The sequence below is a fragment of the Aedes albopictus genome, chromosome 3 (genome assembly GCF_035046485.1).
Source record: "Aedes albopictus strain Foshan chromosome 3, AalbF5, whole genome shotgun sequence".
Classification (NCBI taxonomy): domain Eukaryota; kingdom Metazoa; phylum Arthropoda; class Insecta; order Diptera; family Culicidae; genus Aedes; species Aedes albopictus.
In genome coordinates this window covers 372,279,242-372,305,769 of record NC_085138.1, presented here as the reverse complement: position 1 = coordinate 372,305,769, position 26,528 = coordinate 372,279,242, and the positions used below count along the sequence as shown (strand labels likewise).

Below are 26,528 nucleotides of genomic sequence, written 5' to 3'. Positions count from 1 at the left end.
GGAGTTACGTCTGTTTGTCTGTGGCGTTGATTTCCACAAATTCGCAAAATTCGTCAACCATGCTGAAGGTTACAAAAATCGTCGCAGTTTGATGTGTCGCATGATAGGGCTTGGTTCAGTTTTATATATGGACAGTTCTACCGGTGCTGGTCCGGATCACTGAAATGGCTATAACTCCGGAACGCCTTGACCGATCCAGACCATTTTTATAGCAATTTATGCGATAAAATTCACGTTTTATTCAAGCTATACAAAATCGGCCAATGGGAAATGTCTTAAAAGTGAGTGACCTTTTTTGTACACAGACATAGGTACATACACACATACACCATCTCAATGCATCGAGCTGAGCTGATTGGTATATGTTTACATATATATATATATACATACATAAATATACACTCCCGATCAAAAGTTTAGGGTCACTCCCTCAAAAACAGGTATTTTTTTAGGCCCATATCTCCGCCAATTTGCGTCCGATTTCAAAACCCTAGGTCTCATTCAAAAGATAATAAGTCGAAGAAACTTAGAACATGATTTAAACGAAACTTTTTCAAAAATGTTTATATGTAAACTTGACCCAAAGTAGCAAAATTTCCTAAAAAATGAATATAACCTTACGGCAGTGTCGCTGAAAATGAGTCGATCTAATTTTATGATGAGAGCGTTAATGTTACCTATTATCTATTAGCTTTCGATCCAATTAGCTTTGGTCGACCCAATTTTCAGCGACACTGACGTAAGTTTATATAATTTTTTTAGAAATTTTGCCAAGTTTGAGTTAAGTTTGCATACAAACATGTTTGTAAAAGTTTCACATATATCACGTTCTAAGTTATTTTGACTTATTATCTTTTGAATGAGACCTAGGATTTTGAAATCGGATGAAAATTGGCGGAGATATGGGACTAAAAATATGACATGTATTTGAGGGGGTAACCCCAAAGTTTTGATCGGGAGTGTGTATATATACAGGGTGTTAGGTTCATCGATCGATCGATCACGATCAACGATCAACGATCAATTCTGACTATACATGTCAATGGTTGCTCCTCCGTGATTGATCTGAACTGGTACCAATTGCACTGAGATCCAACTGAATAAGAGGCTGGGACATTCCACTTATTCTCAAAGTGCAATTTGAGCAGCTCATGCATATTTGATCAATAACGGCGCCGGCCAAGTCCTTATAGTCAGCTGGGAAGGGAAAGGAATGTTAGAGTGTACTGGTTGTTGCTACTAGAGACCGAGAGCACTCTGCGTCCCCACAACCCGCACGGACTGGGGTATTTTTAGACGGAAAGGATGGAAGATCTGGGAGTCACCGTTGGGTCGGTGATGCGATCCATGGATAGGGGATATTTATAGTGTTCGTGATAGATTGTGTGGTGAATAAGGTGAATAAGGTCAAGCGGCACAGCACGCTTTGGTTGCATAACTTATAGGCGTTATATATACACTGTGCTGTGAGTAGAAGTTGGAAGGGAGGGAAACGACTTTTTTCAATTCGTTTCTGGTTCTAGCGATGGCTATGAACATATGAATATTCATGAGTTGTATATGTAGAGAAGAGAGAGCGAGAGAAAGTGGATAGAAAGATACAAAGTAGGATGAAAGGACGGGCCAGGGATTGAACCCATGACTTTCTGCATACGAATCAGAAGCGGTAGCCACTAGACCACCAAGCCCGTCTGTGTATATATACAGGGTGTTAGGTTCATGACTGTAAACTTTTAAAAAGGTGATAGAGGACCATAAATGGTTTAAAAAATTGTTCTAGGCATATGGTCAAATCTCAACTGTTATGTAGTTATTGAACTTTCCATGTTTTTGATTAATAATCAGTTGCAAATTTATGATCTGAAATGCGATGTTTAAATCGAAATTGCAAGAAAACGATAAGAGCTGGAAGTGTAGTGTCAAAGAACTAATTGTAGAGTAGAACAGGGGTCACAACTTTGCCGAAGAAAGATTTTTAATTTATTACGCATGTTTCAAAGATAATTGACAAAAGCAAATTAAAAGGCATTATTTTTAGTTATTTTGCTCTAGAAAACTTAGTTTTTTAACTAAACCAATCGATTCAAAGATGTCATTTGATAGACAATTTAATAATCTTTCGAATAAGGGTAAAAAAAACTGCGATAAGTTTGACCAAGTTCAAGTTATAGCCAGTTAAGGCAATAATAATCAAAAACATGGAAAGTGCAATAACTACGTAACGGTTGAGATTTGACCATATGCGTAGAACAATTTTTTTCACCATTTATGGTCCTCTATCACCCTTTAAAAATTTGCACTCATGAGCCTAACACCATTTATGTATATGTAAATTCTTATTTTAAGTTAACATCTAGCCTTTCTCTACACTGTGGTGTACGAGAAAGGCCACACCAAGAGAAATTTCTGGATGGACTCCTGGAGGAAACTTCTCAAGTAACAGTTTTTAGTCAAACTGACTAGGAGAGGTTCTAAGAACTACCATAAAACCAAAATAAAAGTATTGATGTTTTGTGACGGTTCTCAAAACCTCTACAAGACTAATTGGCCCCTAAAATGTTACTTGGGTCGTAAGGAATCCATGGAAAATTTTGCAATAACACACTCGAACAAAAAAATTAAAAACTTCTAGAAATAAAATTTCTGAAGAAAAATTGCAGGAGTTTTTAAAGGTTTCCATAGAGAAATTTCTGAAGAAAAACATTGAAACTGTTCCAGATTGGCGATCCATACCCTTCTCTACAAGGCTAACTGAAGACTCTTTTTATGTCGGTTGAATTTAGAAAAGCGCATGAGTTCTAATTTTCAACAACTTAAAAAAAATACATTTAAGCCACATTTTACACAGCATTTATCAAACCTTCCGTGCGTCAATTGAATTAAAAAATCTGGAAAACTGCGTCGATAATTACTGCCACAAAGATCACTAATGCATCAAGTTATTTTTATTCCATTACGTAATCATGCTGTTATTTCGAATAATACCGTTGTAAACCCTCTCCTCAGCAAAACCATTCTATTCATTTGGTTTTCCATTCGTACTTCTGCATCATACTCCAGCGGCGGGACCAAACACCTCCAGGTGTAAATTTTCTTTTTCGAACTTGTAGCAAATTTACTGGAAGAAAGATGCCCGCGACAAGGCTTCCCGTTTTTGCGTTGCTCTTTACGATTTGCAATTAAAATTTTCCTCTCTTCCATTCATTGCGTTAAATTGAGCGAACGAAATTCTTTTTGCCGTTTTTTTTGCGTTGGCGCTTGGCTGAGGTTCTTTGGATTCAATATTTAATTTTCATCTTATTTCATCGGTGATTTGAAATGGAACCTGAAGAAGAAAAAAAAAAGTTTGAAGAAGCCCACAAGCCATACGCCGCCGTAACAACATAAATAAAGGAATATTTTTCACCAAATTGCAGGATAATGAAACAACAACAACCATCGCTGATTTATGGGAAGGTAAAGCACGGAAGGGCACAACGGCATTGCGATATCCCCCATTTTTCCTGAATATGAATATACTAGGGCAACCGTACCGCTGAAATCCTAAATAAATGTTTCCATAGGCAGACGAAAACCGCGACGAAACCACACCGTTACTGATTGGCTGTATTTGTTCAGTATAGAGCTAATTTTTGCCCCATCCTATTGAGGAGAACAGTTTTCCGCTGTACAGGACGATATCGTACTGTGAGTTATGGTTCACTGTTTGTGTAAATTTCTTTCAAAATGTCTTCTTAGCTTAGGTAATACATATGAAAAAAATAGAATTGAATAAATTTATCACGAAATAAGTTTTTTTTTAAATTATTATAACGTACAGGGTTTTTTATAGCCACAGATGTAAAGGCGTGTATCCGGCATAACCATGCTAAGGGTGACGGGCTTGATTCTCGGTTGGTCCAAAAAGTTTTCGTAAAGGAAATTCCCTTGACTTACTGGGGTATAGCGTATTATCAGGTACCAGTTATCAGAAGGCCGCCTCCAGAGGCGCGTTATGCTCCATTTGGTACATTTGTGCCATCGCCATAACAAACGCCTATTTCATCATCTATCTGAGGGAAAAGGAAGAAAATTTGTATTGGGATGGGGACAGGGACAGGTAGGGAAACAGGAAACGGTACCCTGGAAGAGGGCATTTATGCATACACACTAAAACCATTCAGCACCTAAAATGTGTAAGATCTACTCATAAGTGCATAATTTTCAGACCACACCAAAAATGTTTAACAGCTACACATTCACAAAAACAGCTCGTACACTCTTCTAGATGCGAAATGTTTGTTTACTTAGGACAGTTTACTAAGGTAAATCTAGCTGGATTGCCGTACTAAATTTTTCACGATTTTGTGGATGTAGGAGCTGATTTTGTGAATGTGTAAGGGTTACACATTGTTGGTGTAGTATGAAAATGATGCACGATGCACCTTAGTGCTGAGCGGTCTTAGCGTGTAAGCGTACCATAATGGGTTCAAACACTGTAATAACGCATAAAGCGTAAAGAGAGCCTATAGCTTCTGACTACAGTGGGTTAAGAACAACAGAACGTTATGAAGATTTAGGTTTCTGAACTCAGTTTCACTTAATATGTGTACTAAGGTGGCCCACACTTATATGAAAAACAAAAATTTCGAAAAATGCCAAGTCTTACCTCCCAAATCAGTTGTTTTGGACTCCCAGAAGCTACGTTCAAAATTTGAGCAAAATCAATTAAGCTTAAGGGGGCGCTCAAAACGCTTGAAGTTTGTATGGGAAAACTTGGCCAAATGTATGCAGAAATTTTAAGTTTTCGAATTTTGCCGCTAGGTGGCGCTGTAAGCGTTCAATTATCAAACCCATTGGTATTATTGTAGGTGACTATATGTCAAACAACTTTGTCGAATTCCGCAAAGTAATCCAACGTCTGTGAAAAAAGTTATATCCTTGGTAAAGTGAGGTGAAACATTATTGATATTTTTCCAGTACATGTAAAGGAATAATATCAATAATGAAATCTCAATACTTTGCCTTTGCAACCATGCAACGCCCAGTGCAGTGGCACAGCCGAAAACATTTCCTGACAGCTGCGACGGGAATCGAACCCACGCTCCTCAGCACGATGCGACTAAATGCTTGGTGGCACTAGCCGCACGGTCACGAAGCCACAACATGACACGACATGACTTCAAACTATTCCAGTATGGATTATTGCACGAATTTATGGTGGCCTGCTTACTCTCATACGAAATTTGACGTTTGAGCGGTGTCTGTGAGAGTAAGCAGGCCAGCATAAATTCGTGCAGTGGACCATTGTTTGTGATGCGTGGCAGCCCAGGTGTGAATCTGAAGCTTTACCCAATACTCCGATACCGGAATAGCAGGCTTAGGGCCAATGAAGTCGTGTGATACTCCAGTACGAGCTAATTCATTTCCAGCGATGGAAGAATGGCGAGGTGCCCATACAAGGTGAACAGCGTTTGCTGAACTTAGCTCCTTGATTTGTGTTCGACAAGCGATAACTACAGTATGACCCATAAAAAAATGCGACATTCAATTTTTTTTTTTTTGCAGTATTTGATGATTTTTAATGAAATAATCCCAATGAATTAAACTTTTTTGGATTAGGATACAATAAGGAGGTCATTGTCATACAGGATCTCTAAAATTTTTGTCAAAATATTCATTGGTTACGTATATGGGATACCTTATAATTGTTAACAATTTCTAAATATAATCAAGTTTTCCTATAATTTTCATAGCAAAATGAACTAAGATAAAAACTTTTAAACACATGGAAACCATGAAGAAATATGTACTCTTTAATACGTTCATGTTTGAAAAATATTTTAAAAATAATTTCAAATGTTTAGGAAACAAAAACTAAAAAAGGTGCTACATATTAAAAACCGTATTTAAGATAAATTAATAAAAAACTTAACACTGTTAGAACATTTTTCAAAACATTTTTTTGTCGATGAAGGCATATATACCTACCTTTATGATAGGTACAAATACTATGTACTTAAAAACAATTTCATGCTTAAAACATAATATTTTCTAAAAATTATCATTTGTCAAATAATTCAATTTTCACAAAATGTCTCTTAATTTATAAGTTAATATTTTTTTCGTGCTTGTCCGACGAACCAACCAACTCCTGAAGACCTTATCCTGCCATAAAAGTACTATTTTGAAAATAAAATTTGATTGAATGTGATTGAAAGCAATTGAAAGAAAATTATATCCTTAAAAAACGGCCTCTGGCGCGTGGACGATTTCGACATCCATATGTTCAACGTTATATTTCCGAAGGTATTTGCATGGAATCAGTCTATGTTCCTTTGCCATTATAAGATTAGTGGCTCTACTATACTATCCAATAGATACTTGCGAGGTTAATCAGTTCGAAGTAGGGGAACGATGACTTTGAAAACTGTCGCATTTTTTTATGGGTCATACTGTAACTTTGACCTAGAGTTGGCCGAAGCAAGTTCTTTAAGGGGTTATATGTATATGTTGAGGTCGAGCACAAAATCGACTTTTTTAATTTTTCTTTTTATTTTAAAGTATGGGTTTTTAAGAATGCTGTGTCAAATTTTCATAGACATCCAAGCAGTACAAGCAAAGATATAGCGTTTTGCGCCTCGCTCCCTTACGGGCGCGTAGTGCAAACTTGAAACTTTAAATGCGATTATCTCGGAAGTACAGGGGGTGGCCAAAATGTTTGGGATAGGCAACTTTTTTTCTCCCGCAAAAAAAATCAACATGCTGTAACTTTTCATAGAGTGCATCAAAAAATCTCAAATTTTGACTGTTTGTCAACCTATTATATGTTTAATCGCTCAAGGGGGCTTTTCCCTCTTTCTAAATTTTGAATTAAAATAAATAATAATAATAATAATAATAACCTATTATATGTGCATCACTGGTACAAATTTGGGCTCGATTGAATATTTTTTCGCGAAGTTAGAACCGTTCGGGTAAAATACTATTTTTTAGACAACTTATTTTTGAGCTGTCATATCTCGGAAACCAGTGAACCGAATTGAATGAATTTTTGAACGTTTATCAACAATATATTGATACTTAATACTATGTTATAAAATGTAATATTTTCTCACGGCGAATTAAGTTATACCAGGTTGATTTTTTTACAAATATAGAGGAAAATAAGTAAAATTCTCAATAGCACACAAGAATTACTAAATGTGTTCTTTCTTTAATCTAAAAAGGCTTTAATATATCTGATTAAAGATAACTTGAGAACAGAAGAGGAAAATCTTTGGACATCAACCATAAAATTTATTTACGTAAAAAAAATATTTTTTTTTCGAGAAAAATCAAAAAGTGTCAATCCATGATAACTTTTCATAACGTTCAAAAAGGATCTACACTACCCGTCATAAGTACGGACTCACAAAAAGTATTGCAACAATATTGCATCACCCTGACTCACCTCGATATCTTCAAAACCTGAGGACTTACAAAGATGCTGTCTTCAGGAAAGTTATTCAGAAGACCAGAAGCAACAACTTTTCTGAAAGCGGCATTAATGTAGGTGTTCTGGTTTTAGAGATATCGAGGTGAGTCAGGGTGATGCAATATTGTTACAATACTTTTTGTGAGTCCGTACTTATGACGGGTAGTGTATGTTTTAAGAGTTTGTGAAGCATTTGTGTATTGTTAATGTACGTTCAAAATTTCATACAATTCGGTTCACTGGTTTCCGAGCTCAAAAATGAGTTGCCTAAAAAATAGTGTTTTACCCGAACGGTTCTAACTTTGCGAAAGATTAATCAATCGAGCCCAAATTTGTACCAATGATGCACATATAATAGGTTGATAAACAGTCAAAATTTGAGATTTTTTGATGCACTCTATGAAAAGTTATAGCATGTTAAACTTTTTTGTGAGAGAAAAAAAAGGTGCCTATCCCAAACATTTTGGCCATCCCCTGTATGTTTCCCAAAAACGTGGATGCGGTGGCTACGATTGCGGAAACAATTCTCAACCGATTTCAACAATTTTTTTTGAGTGTTCGTAATTCATGTGTCGAGTTGAATGACCGGAATATTTAAAAATGTTTTTAGTTTCCGGGGACGATTTTTTCAAAAAAAAAAAAAACCTATATGATTTTCTATTTGAAAAATGTTGATCGTTCAAAGACACGACACATAAATAGCGAACACTCAAAAAAAAAACCGTTTTTGGAAAACGTACTTCCGAGATAATCGCGTTTGAAGTTTCAAGTTTACACAACGCGCCTGCTTGGATGTACTGCTTGGAACTCTATGAAAATTTGACACAGCATTCTTAAGAACCCATACTTTAAAATAAAAAAAAAATATAAAAACGATTTTGTGCTCGACCACAACATATATAACCCCTTAATAGCAGCCTGGAGTGGCTATCTGAACAGAAGTATTTTACATTGCACAATGGTCCACGAAACAGATTTACGAAGAAAGATGCATTCAGCGCCTTCAAATGATTTTCTAGGTTAATATGGTCTTCTACAAAGTTGTTCCTAAAAATAAGGCCCTCTTTCCAATATACATGAAAATTAGGGTGGTCCATATTTTCAAAGAAATTGGAAACCGAACCTTTTTTATTTGCAAGAATAACTATATACATTCTTGAGGATAGTTGTAGATCTATCAATTTTGAGCAAGTTTGCAGAAGACACTTTTTATGTAGCTTCAAAATTGACCGATCTAGAGGTATTTTTCTGAATATGCTTAGGGTGGTTCAAGAAAAACCGGTTTTCTGGCGTTAACTTTTTCAGTTTCGATTTTTCATCAAAGTCGCCAAAGAAACACTTGTAGATCATTTGAAGACGCGTCGTTTCGTGCGCTGAGATGGTCGTTATCTCTTTTGCTTCAAAAGTTACAGCCATTTTTCTTAAAAAATCATAGTTTTTTCTAAGGTGTTATGACGGGTTGGGGCAAACATAAAAATATCTTTTGCCCGCATTCAAAAGAAGAAATGTTGTTATAAAACATATCAAACAAAATAGAGGGGTGTTAGTTTTGTAACTCAAGTGAAAAATACTTATAAGGAGCCTATTTTTTTCTAGAAAATCATCAATATCTTTTGAACGGAATAACGTAGCAACATTCTCAGCACACGAAAATGTGCGTTTTTTAATGCTTTAAAAATGGTTCTTAGACAACTTTGATAAGAAATTTGAAACAAAAAAAGATAAAGCGTTTAAACTGTTTTGACCAAATTTGGAGCATTTTCCCATAGTGTTCATAGGGTGACGCTAGAACAAATCGTTTTATTGCTTTACCTTTTTGTTTCAAATTTCTCGTCAAAGTCGCCTAAGAACAACTTTTAGAGCTTCCAAAAACGCGCTGAAAATGTTGCAACGTCATTCCGTTCAAAAGATATTGATGATTTTCTAGAGAAAATAGGCACTTTTCAAGTATTTTTCACTTGAGTTACAAAAATAACACCTCTCTATTTTTTTATATGTTTTATAACAATATTTCATCTTTTGAATGCGTGAAAAATATATTTTTATGTTTGCCCCAACCCATCATAAACCCTTTAAAAAAAAACTTTGATTTTTTTAGAAAAACGTCTGTAACTTTTGAACCAAAAGAGGTAACGACCATCTCAGCGCACGAAACGACGCGTCTTCAAATGCTCTACAAGTGTTTCTTTGGCGACTTTGATGAAAAATCGAAACTGAAAAAGTTGACGCCAGAAAACCGATTTTTCTTGAACCACCCTAAGTTTATTCAGAAAAATACCTCTAGATCGGTCAATTTTAAAGCTACATAAAAAGTGTCTTCTGCAAACTAGCTCAAAATTGATAGATCTACAACTTTCCCGAAGAATGTATATAGTTGTTCTTGCAAATAAAAAAGTTTGGTTACCAATTTCTTTGAAAATATGGACCACCCTAATTTTCATGCACATTTAAAGAGGGCCTTATTATTAGGGACAACTTTGTAGAAGACCATATTTGCCTATAAGCTCATTTGAAGACGCTGAATGCATCTTTCCTCGTAAATCTGTTTCGTGGACCACTGTGCATTGCATTGGCCATTACGCGTTGTTGAAGTGGTGATTGCACTCTGCTCATAAGAGCAAAGATTTCGGCTTGAAAAGCGGTGCAGTGTCTACCAAATGAGTGAGACTTATGTAGCCTTGCCTTAGCTCATGAGAGTAGGCACCAGCCGACCTTCAAGAAGGAAGCATACGATGACGTCTGAAATACTTTTCTCCAGATAACCATATGTCCACTCTTCCCGGGAAGGGAATTTCGTGGAAAATGACCTATATAGAAAATTACAAACAATTGTAAGATCACTTGGAGCAAGGACAACTCTGTCCCAATCCACCAAAAGTAGAGACAACGAGGTGTGGTCATCTGCGGTTCACAGGAGTTTCCTCTAGTAAACTGAGTACCGATAGGCGGTAAGTGCAAGAAAATGCTTCTTGTTTAAGATGTACGCTCTGGAGAAATTCTTCGAGGAATTTCTGGAGAAATTACTAGAGGGATTCTTGAAGACATTCCTAGAAGAACTTTTGAAGGAAATGCTCGGAGAATTTCTTGGCGGAGGTCTTGGAGGACTTCTTGGGGAAATTCTTGAAGAAATACTTAGATGGATTCTCTAACGAATTCTCAGCAGAAATTTTAGAGGAATATCTGGAGAAATTCCTAGTGGAATTGTTGAAGAAATTTCTGGAGAAATTCTTTGAGAGATTCTTGTAGGAATTTTTGGCAGAATTTTTGGAGGAATTCCTGGTAAAATTTTCAATGAATTTCTTGAGAAATTCTTGGAGGAATTCTTAGATGAATACCTGGAGGGATTCTTTGAGGAATTCTTGGCGAAAATTTGGAAGGAACTTTTGAAGAAATTGCTGGAGAAATTCTTGGAGTAATTCCTGGAGGAATTCTTAGAGGAATTACTGGAGAGATTCCTGTAGGTTTTTCTGGAACAATTTCTGGAGAATTTGTTGGCGAATTTTCTCGATAAAATCCGAAAAAATCCCCGGAAGAATTTTCGGAACAATCCCAAGATAAATTATTGGAGGAATTCCTGGAGTAATCCCAGGTGTAATTCATGACGTAATTTTTGAAAGTTTCCTAGATAAATTAAAGTTTCGGAGGAGCTTTTAAAGAATTTCCGGGAAAAAAATTGTGGAGTAACGTCAGGAATAATTTCTGGAAGAATTGCATGAGAAATTTTTGGAGTAATTTCTGGAGAATTTTGTGGAGAAATTTCTGGAGAATTTTGTGGAGAAATTTCTGAAGAAATCCCTGGAGGTGTTCTCCGAGCAATTCCAATAGAAGTTTATGCAAGAATCTCTGGAGCAATTTATGAAACAATTTGTGGAGTTTTTTTGTAGGAATACCTTAAAGATTTTTCGGAAGAATTTTTGCTAGCTTAATTGCTGAAGGAATCCTTGAGAAATTCCTGAAGAACTTTTGGGAGGATTCCTTGGAGTATTCCTGGAAATATTTCTGAAGTAGTTTTTGTAGAAATTTCTAGAGGAATTCTTGTAGAAATTTCTGGAGAAATTCTCGAAGAATTGCCTAGGGTATTCTTGGAGGAATTGTTGGAAAAAAATCTTGAAGGGATTTCTTTAGGATTTTTTGTCAAACTATCTGGAGGAATTTCTTTAGGATTTCTAAGAGAAATTCCTATAAGAATTTCTGGGAGTATTCGTGGCGGATTTTCCTGGAGTTCCTGTATTAGTAATTGATGGACAGATTGCTAGAGAAATTTCTTTAGGAATTCCTGGAGAAAACCCTGAAGGAATTCACGGAGGAATCCCTGGAGTAATCCCAAGGAGTAATTGCTGGAGGAATTGCTGGGAGATTGCCTGGAAAATTTCTGGAAGAAATTCCTTGAAAAATTCCTTGAAAAATTTCTGGAGAATGTCCTGGAACAACTAAGCATCTCAAAACATACCAATAAGCTTATTTCTGTGATTTGAGAAACCAAAACCAACTAATATTTGAAAAGCTCTTTTTCTATTGACAGTTTCTTTGCCTTTACACATATGTATTTTACTTGAATTAATCTTTGTTTTGCTTCATGTCCCCCACAACTCCACAATTATATTCGGCGAGCATTCGCTACAATTAAAACGTGTTGAGATATACATATTTTACGATTCATGCTTCAAAATGCTATGAAGATCATTTGTATGCCAGTGGATGCAAAAATAACAACACAAAGAGATTCTCGTAATATTATGAGATACAACAGACACAATCATTAAAGGATTATGCCGATTGAGCAACATAGTGAAACAAGAGTAGAGCCTGTAGATTTTGAAGGTCCTTATTACGGAATACTTTGCCCAGCCTGGAATATATTATAATAGCCATTCCATAGAAAAACGATATAGTGCAACTCCGATTATCATGAAACTTGGTAGGTTTGTAGTTCATCGAAAATAATTAGACATGTATTTTTTTTTAATTCGTCATTAGGGTGACCAATTTTCAGATAGGGTGGTACTAAAAATCAAGGTTTTTAAAACTAAAAATTTTCAAAAAATCATAACTTTTGAACCAATTAACCGATTTTATTTTTTTTTGTTTGAAAGCTACACAGAAAGTAATCATGAATATTAAACAGCACGTAAATTAAGTATCGACTGAAAATTATAGCAGAAGCTACAAAATTACAGCCATTTACCGAGAGATGATACTGTCCGCTCAGTAATCAGCCAATCATCCGTACTGTTTACATTTTTTGAGATATATCCGCTTGAAATTTACATGCAGTAACGTAAACGAGGACAGCTACGCTCAGTCGTCTGCCTCGCTGCGGAGACTGCTCTCTCGCTCTCTGTGGCCGAAGCGGTACAACAGTTTGTTCCTTTATGGTGGAACATGTTTATCTTTGATTGCTCTCTCTTCAGCTTTGTGAGACAGCCTAGAGGGGTTAGGCGTGAACTCTCACTCGGAAGATCTGAGTTCGATTCTCGTATAAAGATTTTTTTAAGTTTCTCTGATAAATCGATGTTTAATTAACACTTTTCTCTCAGCAATTAGCAGTGTAATTTTAAGATCACGCATAAATTTCTATAGAACACGATGGAGGTCAATTTGTTACATTCAGTTCGTCATACATTTACAGATTTTGTTCGTACTGTGTATTGAATTCTAGTTTTGAGGAAAAAATGCGTTGAATGGACAAAATCGTGTTTTTGTGCAAAAAATATTTGCGAATATATTAGTTTTTTCACGTTTTCATGGTGTCGGGACCGAAAAGGTACCCTGAATCAGGGATGTATGTTTTTTAGTTTTTGAGATATGATTTTTTGAATATCGAGAGTCATATATTTTAATACAAACTGCTCTAAAATTCTCGCGTTTAGTATCATACATGCCTAACTACAATGATCGATTTCTCTTCATCGATTATCTCTTCGGATTATTCCGGGAAATATGACCAAGTTTCACGATAATCGGAGCTGCACTACTTCGTTTTTCTATGGAATGGCTGATATTAGATGAAACTTGCTTCAGCGATCACTCGAATGTGAACTTTTGGAGGATTTACTTCGACAGTAGACTGCAGAGGAAGCCTGTTTCTCCTAAATGAAAACCGTGCCGAATTGTGACGCGCCGTTGTTTGATTAAGCAAGGGCAATCCCTGCGATCGTCAACCCCAAAACGCGAAAGGGATTTCCGCTAGCTTTCCGTATAAAATAATAAAGAGCCAGTGGAATGAGATGTGGAACTGGCTGTGTCGAAAATAATAATCATCATTTCGCACGGTTAAACATCCATCCATAAATCTGTTAGTGGTAGCTCAAAATTAAATGGATACCGGTTGGAAAACAGGTAGTGGCATTTGAATTTATGATCAATTGTTTGTGGCTATTTCAAATTAAGTTGAGTGGAAAATTGAAAATTTGCCATCGATTAGAAACTAAAATTTCATCGACAACAACATTGGCTATTTCATTCTAAAGTTGATCACTCTATTACAGTGAACGTGTACTTTGATCAAGAATTAAAATCGCTTTAGTATTGTCTTTTTTTGTCTATATGTATTAACGAGATTTTTAACCCTAGGCTAGTTCATCTCGGAACCCACGTTTTACTTCCCTTCCGAAGGAAGAACCCACATTTTGTGAGTATGTCGGGAGTGGGATTCGATCCCAGGTCCTCGGCGTGATAGTCAAGTGTTCTAACCACCACACCAGGTCCGCTCCACAGTATTGTCTTTTTTATGTTATTGCATTGTGTGTATGGAGAATAGAATAAAGTGGTGAGCTCGTTTCTCGTTATTTTTTACTTTGCGCATTTTCTCTATAAATATTTCAAGGCGGAATCCGGAATTGCTGAAATTGTTAGATCACAATGTTGTGAGTGAAATATTGCTAGTATAATTATGGTTGGACTATAGCGAGTAGAGGAAGAATAATCATCGTTCGCCTATCGCTCAAAATCTGAAAACCATATCCGTTTTTAATCAAACAGAACAAAAAATCATAATCATGTAATCAAACAAAATCATACCTCGTGCAATTCTCTGGAGGGTGTGGTTCTTCCCAACACCAGCAAAAAAGGCGTTGCCATACAAACCGCGAAGGTAGGGTGCAATCATCCGACCGATGCGATGGATGATGATGATGATGATACGAATTAAGGCACAGCTCAATTGAGCCATCACTTTTTCTCTCTCCCTCTTTTGTTCGCTCGTCCATATATAGAGGGGAGAACCCGTGTATGCGCCGTGAATCGATTAATGGCGAATCCTCATCCATATCCAACACGCCATCCTCATTCAGAGCGAGGTTTTCCTCGGCAGTTGCCATTGTATGGCGCACCACCGGTTGTTACTAAACGACGACGAGGGAAACCCTTGGAATGTCGCCATTGAATATGTACATGAAAAGCATTTTTCCACTCTTCCACTGCTGTTGAGGGGTTTCAGGTTACAACAGCGAAACAAGTGAATAATGCACAGTCACGAGCAGCTGGGGCTAATGGAGTATCCACTTTTGGGTTTTTGATTCCAGGTCAGTTGGACCATCGGATACGGACGATGACAAGTTGAGTGTGGAGCACGATTCAGGAAACTCCGACGGGTCGTCATCGCTGGATTCTGAGGAGTCGTTTTCAGAGGTGAGTAATGTTGTACTTTCTAATTGAAACATGGATTCTTGGTCCCACGCAATTACGTATTTTAATTAACTTGTTAATAGCTGTTCCATCTAACTGAAACTCACGTGTTTCAAACTTTAATCATCATGAAATAGTTAAATTTGTATCAAGGACTCAAATCAGAATAAATAAATAAGAGAAGTAACTGAATCTATAAAACTTTACTAATAAATCACGCCTTTTTTCTATCTTTGCCCCCCATCAGGCACTCCCCTCGGAGGAATCCACCAACGGTAGCGACGCGGAAAACGATGCTCCCGAGGAGAACCGTCCGTACAAGTGCGCCGAATGTGGCAAAAGCTACACCCGGAAGCTGTATCTGATGCGTCACTACGTCCAGCATACCCGGGAGCGACCGTATCAGTGTGAAGTGTGCAGCAAGAGCTTTGCGTACGCCAGTTCGCTGTCCTCGCACCGGAAGCTACATTTGGCCAGCGGCGAACATCGGTGTGACCTCTGCGGGAAGAGCTTCATGACCGAGGATCTACTGGTGGCGCACAAAACCGCGGTCCACTACGGGGAGCGTCCCTACAAGTGCAAGCAATGCAAGAAAACGTTCGTCCTGCTGCACGCGTACAAAGCCCACAAAAAGTGGCACCAGCAGTTTAGTCCGTACAAGTGTTCGATCTGTGATAGGGAATTTGCGAAGAAAATCAGTTTGAAGTGTCACCTGCGGGTTCACACCGGGGAAAAGCCCTTCACGTGCGACATTTGTCACAAAAGCTTCACCCTTTCGTCTACGCTGTCCTCGCACAAGAAACTCCACGGTGAGAAACCGGCCCTGCAGTGCGAGACCTGCGGGAGAATTTTCACGCAAGCCAGTGCACTGTCGACGCACAAGCATCTGCACACGGAAGTTCGGCCGCACAGTTGTGATTTGTGTGGGAAACGGTTCATCCGGCTGCACGCGCTCAAGATTCACATCCGGACGCACTCGAACGAAAGGCCGCATCGGTGCGAGCTCTGCCCGAAAACGTTTCTGGAGAAGCACGTGCTGATTAGGTGAGTTGATTGGCTTTAATACGGTAGCATCCATTTATTACATAATTATAAAATAGTCATTTTTTGACCCCCTCCCCCTACAAACATACATTTATTTGTTCTACATCACATTTAAGACAAGACATAATCAGCAATAGTACGCCACAATACTCGGTTTGTGGCTGCCGCTCTCCTTCCTCAGTCGCGCCCAATGCTCGCCAGGTCACGCTTAACCTGGTCCGCCCATCGTGCTCTCTGCGCTCCACGTCTTCTTGTGCCAACCGGATCAGTTGCAAACACCAGCTTTGCAGGGTTGTTGTCCGGCATTCTTGCAACATGCCCTGTCCACCGTATCCTTCCGGCTTTGGCCACCTTCTGGATGCTGGGTTCGCCGTAAAGTGCAGCGAGCTCGTGGTTCATCCTTCTCCGCCACACACCGTTCTCCTGCACGCCGCACACTGGGGCAGAACTGAAAATACATGGAAAAAACCTCTAGCTCGTCGAGATGTCGAGATACTCATTTGGTGTCTTCAGAGAAAATATTTCTATGGACATGGTCGATATTCTGAGCGGTAGTCAATTTTTCTTACGTTATTCGCATAAAAGTCCTATAAGTCATTTTGGCCAAATTGCATTTTAGCGATATGGTTTCTTCGGCAAAGTTGTTCGGCTAATTATGCTGAAAAAGTTTGCTGAAGACGTCAAATTTCCAAAGCCTACTATTCTTGAGATATTGACCGATTTATAAAATACCTACCTAAAATCGATTTTTTTCATTAAAATACGTTTTTAAACAAATTTAATGTCGGTTTTCGAGTTATAATAATGAAAAATACTAAAATAAAACATATATCGAGGAAATTAGTTGAAAAAAATAAAATATGCATTGATTTTATATAGAAAGTTCCTGAAAAACACGCAAAATGTATATAGGACGTTCTTGCAGTCGGGCAAGTTCGGGCAAGTTTTTTCATCGGCAATCACCTAAAAAATACAATAGCTTTTATGTAAAAAAAATTCACAGACATGATATTTAATGATTTTTTCTAAATTGAGTTCAAAGTTTACTGTTTTGGGTAAATTAGTACAAAATTTTTGTTCATAAAATACTACGTTTTAAGGTGCCAAGTGAACCATAAAAAGGAAAGATACAATCTAGTAATAGATTTAGTTGTTTCTAATCTTCAAACAAATTGTAAAACACAAAAATGTCCCAAATGCCGCCAATAAAAGCATGCCTTGATTTTATCATTCGTTAATGATTTATTCACACGTAATGTATTTGCGTGATGATTCAATGGCTGTTTTACAACACATCCAGATTTTGTAGAGATCTAGACATATGTTTGCTTCCTATGATGGCCACTAATTTGAATGACAGCTAAACAATAGAGGAATCAAATAACAAAGAATAGTTATTTACTGGTTTATTTCTGATGAATTGTTATTAATTTTGCTTAGTTCGCAAAATATTTTAATATTTAGTACGTACGACTAGGTTAAAATAATTGAAAAGTTTTTCTACATTTTTTACTCACATGCTTTTGAGTTTTTAGATCATTGAATACATTTATTTATGCTTATAACTCTCCATTTTTTTTAATATCTGAATTAAATAAGATAATTATCATACAATCAAAAAATATTCATGATGTGTGACTGTATAACGCATTGACGAATGATAAAACCAAAGCATACTTTCATTGGCGTTTGGCACATTTTTGTGTTTTACAATTTGTTTGGAGATTAGAAACAACTAAACCTATGACTAGATGGTATCTATACTTTTCATGGTTCACTTGGCACCTTAATACGTAGTATTTTATGAACAAAAATTTTGTACTAATTTACCCAAAACAGTAAACTTTGAACTCAATTTAGAAAAAATCATTAAATATCATGTCTGTGAAAATTTTTTACATGAAAGCAAATGTATTTTTTAGGTGATTGCCGATAAAAAAACTTGCCCGAACTTGCCCGACAGCAAGAACGTCCTATATACATTTTGCGTGTTTTTCGGGAACTTTCTATATAAAATCAATGCATATTTTATTTTTGTCAACTAATTTCCTCGATATATGTTTTATTTAAGTGTTTTTCATTATTATATCTCGAAAACCGACATTAAATTTGTTTAAAATCGCATTTTAATGAAAAAAATCGATTTTAGGTAGGTATTTTATAAATCGGTCAATATCTCAAGAATAGTGGGCTTTGGAAATTTGACGTCTTCAGCAAACTTTTTCAGCATAATTAGCCGAACAACTTTGCCGAAGAAACCATACCGCTAAAATGCAATTTGGCCAAAATGACTTATAGGACTTTTATGCGAATAACGTAAGAAAAAATGACTACCGCTCAGAATATCGACCATGTCCATAGAAATATTTTCTCTGAAGACACCAAATGAGTATCTCGACATCTCGACGAGCTAGAGGTTTTTTCCATGTATTTTCAATCCTGCCCCAGTGTGCGCCGCCGAAGATCGTCCTTAGCACCCGTCGCTCGAAAACTCCGAGTGCTTGCAGGTCCTCCTCGAGCATGGTCCATGTCTCGTGTCCATAGAGAACCACCGGTCTTATTAACTATAGATAGTAGAGTAAACATAGATCCGCGGACACCGCTGACTAAAATGTTTCAAGCGTGTAAGTAGTAATTTTCAAAAGTGCGACGATTGAATATGACGTCATGCGTTCCATTGATGTTGTCCAAATCGTGACGTCATGCTCGTTTGGATACAGATTTTGACAGTTCGTTTGGATACAACGGATTCATCTTAGCGGATCTATGTTTACTCTACTATCTATATTATTAACGTCTTGTACATGGTACATTTGGTGCGGGGGTGAATCTTTTTTGACCGCAGTTTCTTCTGGAGCCCATAGTAGGCACGACTTCCACTGATGATGCGCCTTCGTATTTCACGGCTCACGTTATTGTCAGCCGTTAGCAAGGAACCGAGGTAGACGAATTCTTCTACCACCTCGAAAGTATCCCCGCCTATCGTAACATTGCTGCCAAGGCTTGTCCTGTCTCGCTCAGTCCCACCTACCAGCATGTACTTTGTCTTAGCCGAATTCACCGCCAGTCTGATCTTTGCTGCTTCACGTTTCAGGCGGGTGTACTGTTCTGCCACCGTTCCAAATGTTCTAGCAATAATATCCATGTCATCCGCAAAACACACAAATTGACCGGATTTTGTGAAAATCGTTCCCCGGCTGTTGAGCCCGGCTCGTCGCATCACACCTTCCAGAGCGATGTTGAAGAGAAGGCATGAGAGTCCGTCACCTTGTCGCAGTCCCCGGCGAGATTCGAATGAACTGGATAGTTCACCCGAAATCCTTACGCAGTTTTGCACACCGTCCATCGTTGCTTTAATCAGTCTAGTCAGCTTCCCAGGAAAGCCGTTTTCGTCCATGATTTCCCATAACTCTGCGCGGTCGATACTGTCGTATGCCGCTTTGAAGTCGATGAACAGGTGATGCGTTGGGACCTGGTATTCACGGCATTTCTGGAGGATTTGCGTACGGTGAAGATCTGGTCCGTTGTCGACCGGCCGTCGATGAAGCCGGCATGATAACTTCCCACGAACTCATTCGTTTTCGGTGACAGACGATGGAAGATGATCTGAGATAGCACTTTGTAGGCAGCATTCAAAATAGTGATCGCTCTGAAGTTCTCACATTCCAAATGGTCGCCTTTCTTGTGAATGGGGCAGATTACCCCTTCCTTCCACTCCTCCGGTAGCTGTTCGGTTTCCTAGATCCTGACTATCAGCCGGTGCAGACAGGTGGCCAACTTTTCTGGACCCATCTTGATGATTTCAGCTGCGATACCATCCTTACCAGCTGCTTTGTTGGTTTTGAGCTGGTGAATGCCATCCTTAACATCCCTCACCGTGGGAGTTGGTTCATTTCCGTCCTCCGCTGCACTGATGTCGTCGTTTCCTCCGTTGCCATGGTCTCCCGTGCCCACATTCTCCACGCCATTCAGGTGCTGATCGAAGTGCTGCTTCTACCTTTCGAACACCTCACACTGCAAATTTTGTTTGCTGGTTATCAGCAAACTTTGCTGATTTTTTTTGTGCTGATTTCATTCAGCAATACGAATTTACTGAATATCAGTAATTATTTTTCAACTTGCTGAACCATCCAGCAATTTTGACAGTTGATCACAACGTTGCGCTGAAATCCAGCAAAAATTTTGCTGAAACTCAGCAATTTATTTTGCTGTTTTTTTTTTGTGCTGGAAGCGTATCGAAAAATTTGGTGTGCACGTCCGTCCGTCAAGAGCCCTCTGTCTTTATCCCTGCATATTTCGGCTCGCGGCACGAAGCCGTTGCGTTTAGATAGAACTTCCGTGTTTCTCGGTAACGGCACAGCAGTTCCATTTCCTCGCACTCCGCTTCTTCCAGGCGGCGCTTTTTCTCCCGGAAGAGACAGGTCTGCTGCTTCCGCTTCTATCTGTATCGCTCCACATTCTGTCGGGTTCCATGCTGCAGCATTACCGCCCGTGCTGCATCCTTCTCCTCCAGAACCGCTCTGCACTCCTCGTCAAGCCAATCGTTTCGTCGACTCCGTTCTACGTACCCGATAGTGCTCTCGGCTGCGTTGTTGATGGCTGCTTTGACTGTACTCCAGCAGTCCTCTAGAGGGGCCACATCGAGCACACCCTCGAGCTGGTGGGCGCTGAACTTTCCAATCGTCGGTCTGAATTCCTCCTCCTGGCCTACCTGAGCGTTTAGATCCCCTATGATGATCTTGACGTCGTGGTTTGGGCAGCGGTCGTACTCGCGTTCGAGCTCATTCCTTGAATGACAGTTAAAATGTTTCAAAAAACAACTACTAGACGAAGAAACAACAACTTATTCGATTCCCTGAAGAAGATCCAATAAGGATCGAAACGTTGGAAATAGAAAACATATAGTTGTTTTTGATACCCGAAAAGACTGAAACGCCACAAAAATACCCTAATGTTGAAGAATCGGCCCTTGATCCTCAACCTGCACATTCTTTCGTCGATCGGCCACCAACCGATCACGCGCCTCTGCATGTCGCCCATCACTATAAAAGCTGTTCCCAGCTCACGTGTGTTGCCGCAACTCTGGTAGATGGTATGATTACCTCTAAACGTTCGCACCATAGATCCTGTCCAACACACCTCCTGCAGCGCTACGATTGCGAACCCGCGGTCCTTCAGTAAATCGGCGAGTATGCGGGTGCTCCCGATGAAGTTGAGTGAGAGATCTGCAGTTCCACGTACCGAGCTTCCAATCGCAAGTCCCTTTTCGTCGCTGTGGTCGTCGCCATTGGTATCGGTTCGCATTCTTCTCTTGTTGATTTTCCGGTGCTAGTCTTTTTTACGGCTGGCTCGCAGGGCATGACACCAACCCACTAACCCAGGGAGCTGGGCTTACCTTCCCGGAAGCTACGGGTTCTGCATTGACATTTCCTCCAACTACAGTGCTAAATAGCTAGGCTCAAGCGCCAGTCTTCTTGAAAATATTCTAGAGATTTCTCTTAAAGTGCTTGATTTTTTGTAGGATAAATTCCTACAGAAGCATAAAAAAAACTGCTGGAGATTCTCGAAATCTGTTTGGACAAAAATCCATATTTTTGATAAAATAATTTTCGACAAAACTCCAATTTTTGGATAAAAATATGTACCTGTATTTCAATTAAATTCTTATAAAGCACTGGTAGATTACTGGAGAAATATTTCAATTTAGTTTAAACTCCTCAAAATTTTTCTCCGTAGATATTATGCAACAAATACTAAAATATTTCCAACATGATATGTAATTCTCTTGTATTTTTCAAAAGTTCTTCATAAAAACTTAAATGTGTATCCTGGAGTTCATGTACAAATGTTCCTTGCACATCCTTGGACTACCAGATGTGTTTATGCATAATCACTAGGGTGGCCCACTCTTATATGAAAAACACAAATTTCGAAAATGCCAAGTCTTACCTCCTCAATTAGTTGTTTTGGACTCCCAGAAGCCACGTTCAAAATCTGAGCAAAATCGGTTGAGCCTAAGGGGGCGCTCAAAACGCTTGAAGTTTGTATGGGAAAACTTGGCCAAATGTATGCAGAAATTTTAAGTTTTCGAATTTTGCCGCTAGGTGGCGCTGTAAGCGTTTAATAATCAAACCCTTTGTTATTATTGTAGGTGAGTATATGCCAAACAAGTTTGTCGAAGACCGCGCAGTGATCCGACGGCTGTGAAAAAAGTAATACCCTAGGCAAAGTGAGTCAAAGTATTGAGATTTCATTATTGATATTATTCCTTTACATGTATTGGAAAAATAGCAATAAAGTTTATCCTCACTTTTCCTAGGGTACAACTTTTTTCACAGACGTTGGATCACTTTGCGGTCTTCGACAAACTTGTTTGGCATATAGTCACCTACAATAATAACAAAGGGTTTGAATATTGAACGCTTACAGCGCCACCTAGCGGCAAAATTCGAAAACTTAAAATTTCTGCATACATTTGGTCAAGTTTTCCCATACAAACCTCAAGCGTTTTGAGCGCTCCCTTAGGCTCAACCGATTTTGCTCAAATTTTGAACGTGGCTTCTGGGAGTCCAGAACAACTGATTGAGGAGGTAAGACTTGGCATTTTTCGAAATTTTTGTTTTTCGTATAAGTGTGGGCCACCTTAATAATCACACTTAGAAAATTATACCAAACTTGGTTCATTTTCAACCTAGTTTTTATCTGCTGAAAGCTCGGTTGCCCCCTCTTTTCAATAATGGTAAACCGAGAGATCGATAAAATCTTTTTTAAGCTCTGACCTGTCAAACTTACAGAGCCGTTCAGTAAGTACGGAACAAGTACCGCACCGATGTCAACAGAAGTGAAATTAAACGCTTTAAATGATGCTGAATCTATTTCGGATATTATTATTGATTGTTAGCCTCAAATTTGATTTCACATTATTTATTACAATCATTAAGCTATGGACGATCCAGCCAAGGGCTGAAAGTCTCTTAAATAAAAGACAACAAAGCCATAATTTCTTTAAATCTGCTCGATGGCTATCCTATAGACACATGCAAATGGATTGTTCCGCAATACACCGGAATCAACGCTGGAAAGTTACTGCACAAAGTTTCATGGTGTGTGCCTGTGGTCTGGAAAAAGGTTGACAGTAAACGATATACAGTTCTCAAACACTCTGGAAATTAGTTTTTCATTCTCACGTCTGGATATCTTCCAGTAATTAATCATTTTTTTGCAAACACCACACGAAAACGTACGAAAGAGTGGAAATGATTTAAAACCAATATGGCGACTGAGTCCTGGGCAGAGCGCCGTGTATTACCGAGTTTACCGAATTCGCTAATATCACTACTTAACCAATCACTCGGTAATGAATCTGTCAAACTAAAGTCAACCATATATAAAACTACATTTTAAGAACACAGATCAAACAATCATCGAATATTTGGATCGCTAATGTTGTAAATCGAGTAATGTTTAATTGAATTGATGGTTAATGTTAAGGCTCCCATGCTCCACATCCAGATAACTGACTTTAGCAGACTAAGCATTATATGTGGTAACACTATAAGCGGCATGATGGAACTGTGCCGAGCGCGCTATGTGTTATTAGACCACTAATGCGTTTAGTGGGTGATGAGATACAAATGTAACATTACTGCGAGCTTAACCATTATTGTAGCATTTACGGACACTTGATGAACTGTGGCTTTTAGAGTTCAGCATACAATTGCGTCAAATTTGATAGTTATGCCAGGGGATAACAAAAGTGTTTAACTCAAACGCATGCATATTTTCCAGGCCTAAAAAGCGAACCTATATTAAAATACCTTGCAAATCGACCAAATGCAAAAGATGTTTCTAAATCAGTAATAATACGCAACACATATTTATATTGGGTTTCTCATCAATGTTTAGACTACTGTGATAATTTGAAAATCCACTGAATCATCATTTCCCAGCGGCACTTGACACTAATCAAACTTATTTTGTTTATCCGCTGTGCATCCGACGCCCCTGTGATGAACTCAACCGAATTTGTGTATGTCAGCCGCTGCGAAGTCGTGTGCGAAATTCGACTGTAATGATAATGAATTTCGGCCGAGTCTAAATGGGTGCAAATGTCGCAATACTGATTGACTTGAATTTTTGTACCTTTAATTGTGAAAAATTTCGGAGCGATTGGTTGCCTACATATTGCTCGTCGTGATTTGAGTTTGTATGGAATTTTGCTTGTAAAAACATACTTTTATACAATTTTCTCGCTAGAAACTTAAATTTGTTTGGAACCGTGTAGCCGTTGATGTAAAAGTATAGTCTAGAAGTACGCAAAACTGTGAAGACCACGAAATGATCCAACTTTTATGGAAAATGTCATATCTTAGGCACTGTTTAAGGAAAAATAAGTTTAATTGTTTTTCCTTCGACAAAGTTTTTCGCAACATCCATTGCTATTCTTCGACACCATCGGATGCGTGGTTTCTGACAAATTTGCGTCTCTGACGACAAAATGCAAAAGAATAATGTAAAATCTCATACAAATTTTTATTGCAATGCGCATAGCGACAATAATCGCGCTCACTATGACCAACCTTATAAAGCTGACTGCACCCCGAATCGGACTGACACAATAGTGTGCACACACTTTCAATGTATGATTGCAGCAAGGTATCACGTCGGATCGAGTTGGGATCTTCGGTGCACTTATTCCTTGTCAACCAAGAATTAAGTGCACTGAAGACGTCGAGATGATCCAAGTCAAATAGGGGAAATTACCTATTCTCGGCCGTTTTGTTCTCTTCGTCTTGGAGGGGGTTTTGAAACCTATTGAACTCAGAATTGGCCTCAAATCCTTCCAAACCAATGTGAATTATATGGCCAAGTTTCAAAAAATTTGGCGGACAAAAACCCCCCATGACGAAGAGAACAATCCTGCCGATAATACCCAATGTCACCCTATGTACTTTTATCACACTTTTTGAAATAACCACATTGCCATCTAGATTTTTGAAAGTTTCATTTTGTAAAATCATTTGGACTACTGTCTAATTTGCGTGGTCTCATAAACGATTAAAGCATAAAATATGCTTGTTAAGGTTTTATATTTTCCTACTTGTTGAAACGAACACATGCTAGACTTACCTACGTCGTGCCATGATGCCATCATTTTATATGTTGTGCAATATGCTCTCCTGAATATAACCCATCATCATCTCTAACCATCTCGTCTCACCTTGTTCCACATCCATTTCCAGACATCTCAAGACGCACACCGACGAGCGCCCGTACAGCTGCGACACCTGTGGCAAGGCGTTCAAGGAAAAGTATGACCTCTTCCGGCACGTCCTGATCCACTCCGGCCTGAGGCCCCACAAGTGCGACGTGTGTGCGAAAACTTTTGTGCAATCCAACGCCTTGACCAAGCACCGGCGAAGCCACAAGGACAACGGCAAAGACGATGATGACGACGGCAAGAAGCAACAGAAGAAAACTTCCATGGGCAGCCCAAGGAGCCCAGCTATGAAGACGGCGGCGATGATGACGACGATGGCAACCAGGACGATAGTGGTTGGGCCAACTTCTCTGACGTCGGTGATGATGATGCCAGCTGAGAAAGTCTAGTCCAAGATTCAAGGAGGTGTTATGATTACACTCGATTATCATACATTTACATGTGTATAAGTGAGATTTGATATCAAAGAAAATAGTTGTATGGCTTTGCGAAAATAAATGAAGATGTTGCGCTGGGAAAAGTGTGTCTTTGTGAAAGGGAAGTGGGGGTGAGAGGAAATGCTGGACCTAGTGTGAAGAGAAATATGAGCAATGATAGTTCAACTTCTGCACTGTAAGGATGCAATCTGGAAATGAACTTCAGTAGGTGTCGAAGGTGTTGGGAGTTTGTATAGAGTTGAATGGCATTGACGTCTGCTGGAAATAGATGAAATTACATATCTTACTGATTTTACAGCCATGCACAATGGTTTACGAACTAGACTTACACTCCCGATCAAAAATTTGAGGTCAACCCCTGAAACACATGTCATGGTTTTAGGCCGTTATCTTCGCCAATTTGCGTCCAATTTCAAAGCCCTAGTTCTCATTGAAAAGATAATCAGTCAAAGAAACTTTAAAGATTATTTAGGTAAAATATTTACAAAAAAATATATTTAAACTTAACCTAAAGTTGCCACATTTTCTAAAAAAACAAATTTAAAATTATGGCAGTATCGCTGGAAATTTGGTCGACCAATTTCAAGATGAGGGCAGTAGTAAAGCCTAATTTCTAACTGCTTTTTACCGAACTTAGCTAAGAAAATCTTAAATAAAGTTATTGAGTAAATTGACTCTTGATTTCATCGCCCGAAGCTTTGGGGTCACTTTGATAAAACATGAAAAAGTGATTCGATGGTATCTT

The 26,528-nt window shown here is 38.6% G+C and overlaps 1 protein-coding gene across 2 annotated transcripts in view; it reads left to right on the top strand.

Annotated features, from left to right (window-relative positions):
* Positions 1-26,157, top strand: part of LOC134289581 (zinc finger protein 70-like) — a 64,255-nt gene extending 38,098 nt beyond the window's left edge. For both annotated transcript variants that reach the window (XM_062855598.1, XM_062855597.1), the window contains exons 4-6: positions 14,980-15,085; positions 15,330-16,126; positions 25,369-26,157. In XM_062855598.1, coding sequence (XP_062711582.1) covers positions 14,980-15,085; positions 15,330-16,126; positions 25,369-25,735 — 1,270 coding nt within the window. In that variant the 3' untranslated portion in view covers positions 25,736-26,157. The remainder of the gene's footprint in view (positions 1-14,979; positions 15,086-15,329; positions 16,127-25,368) is intronic.
* Positions 26,158-26,528: the final 371 nt, after the last annotated feature.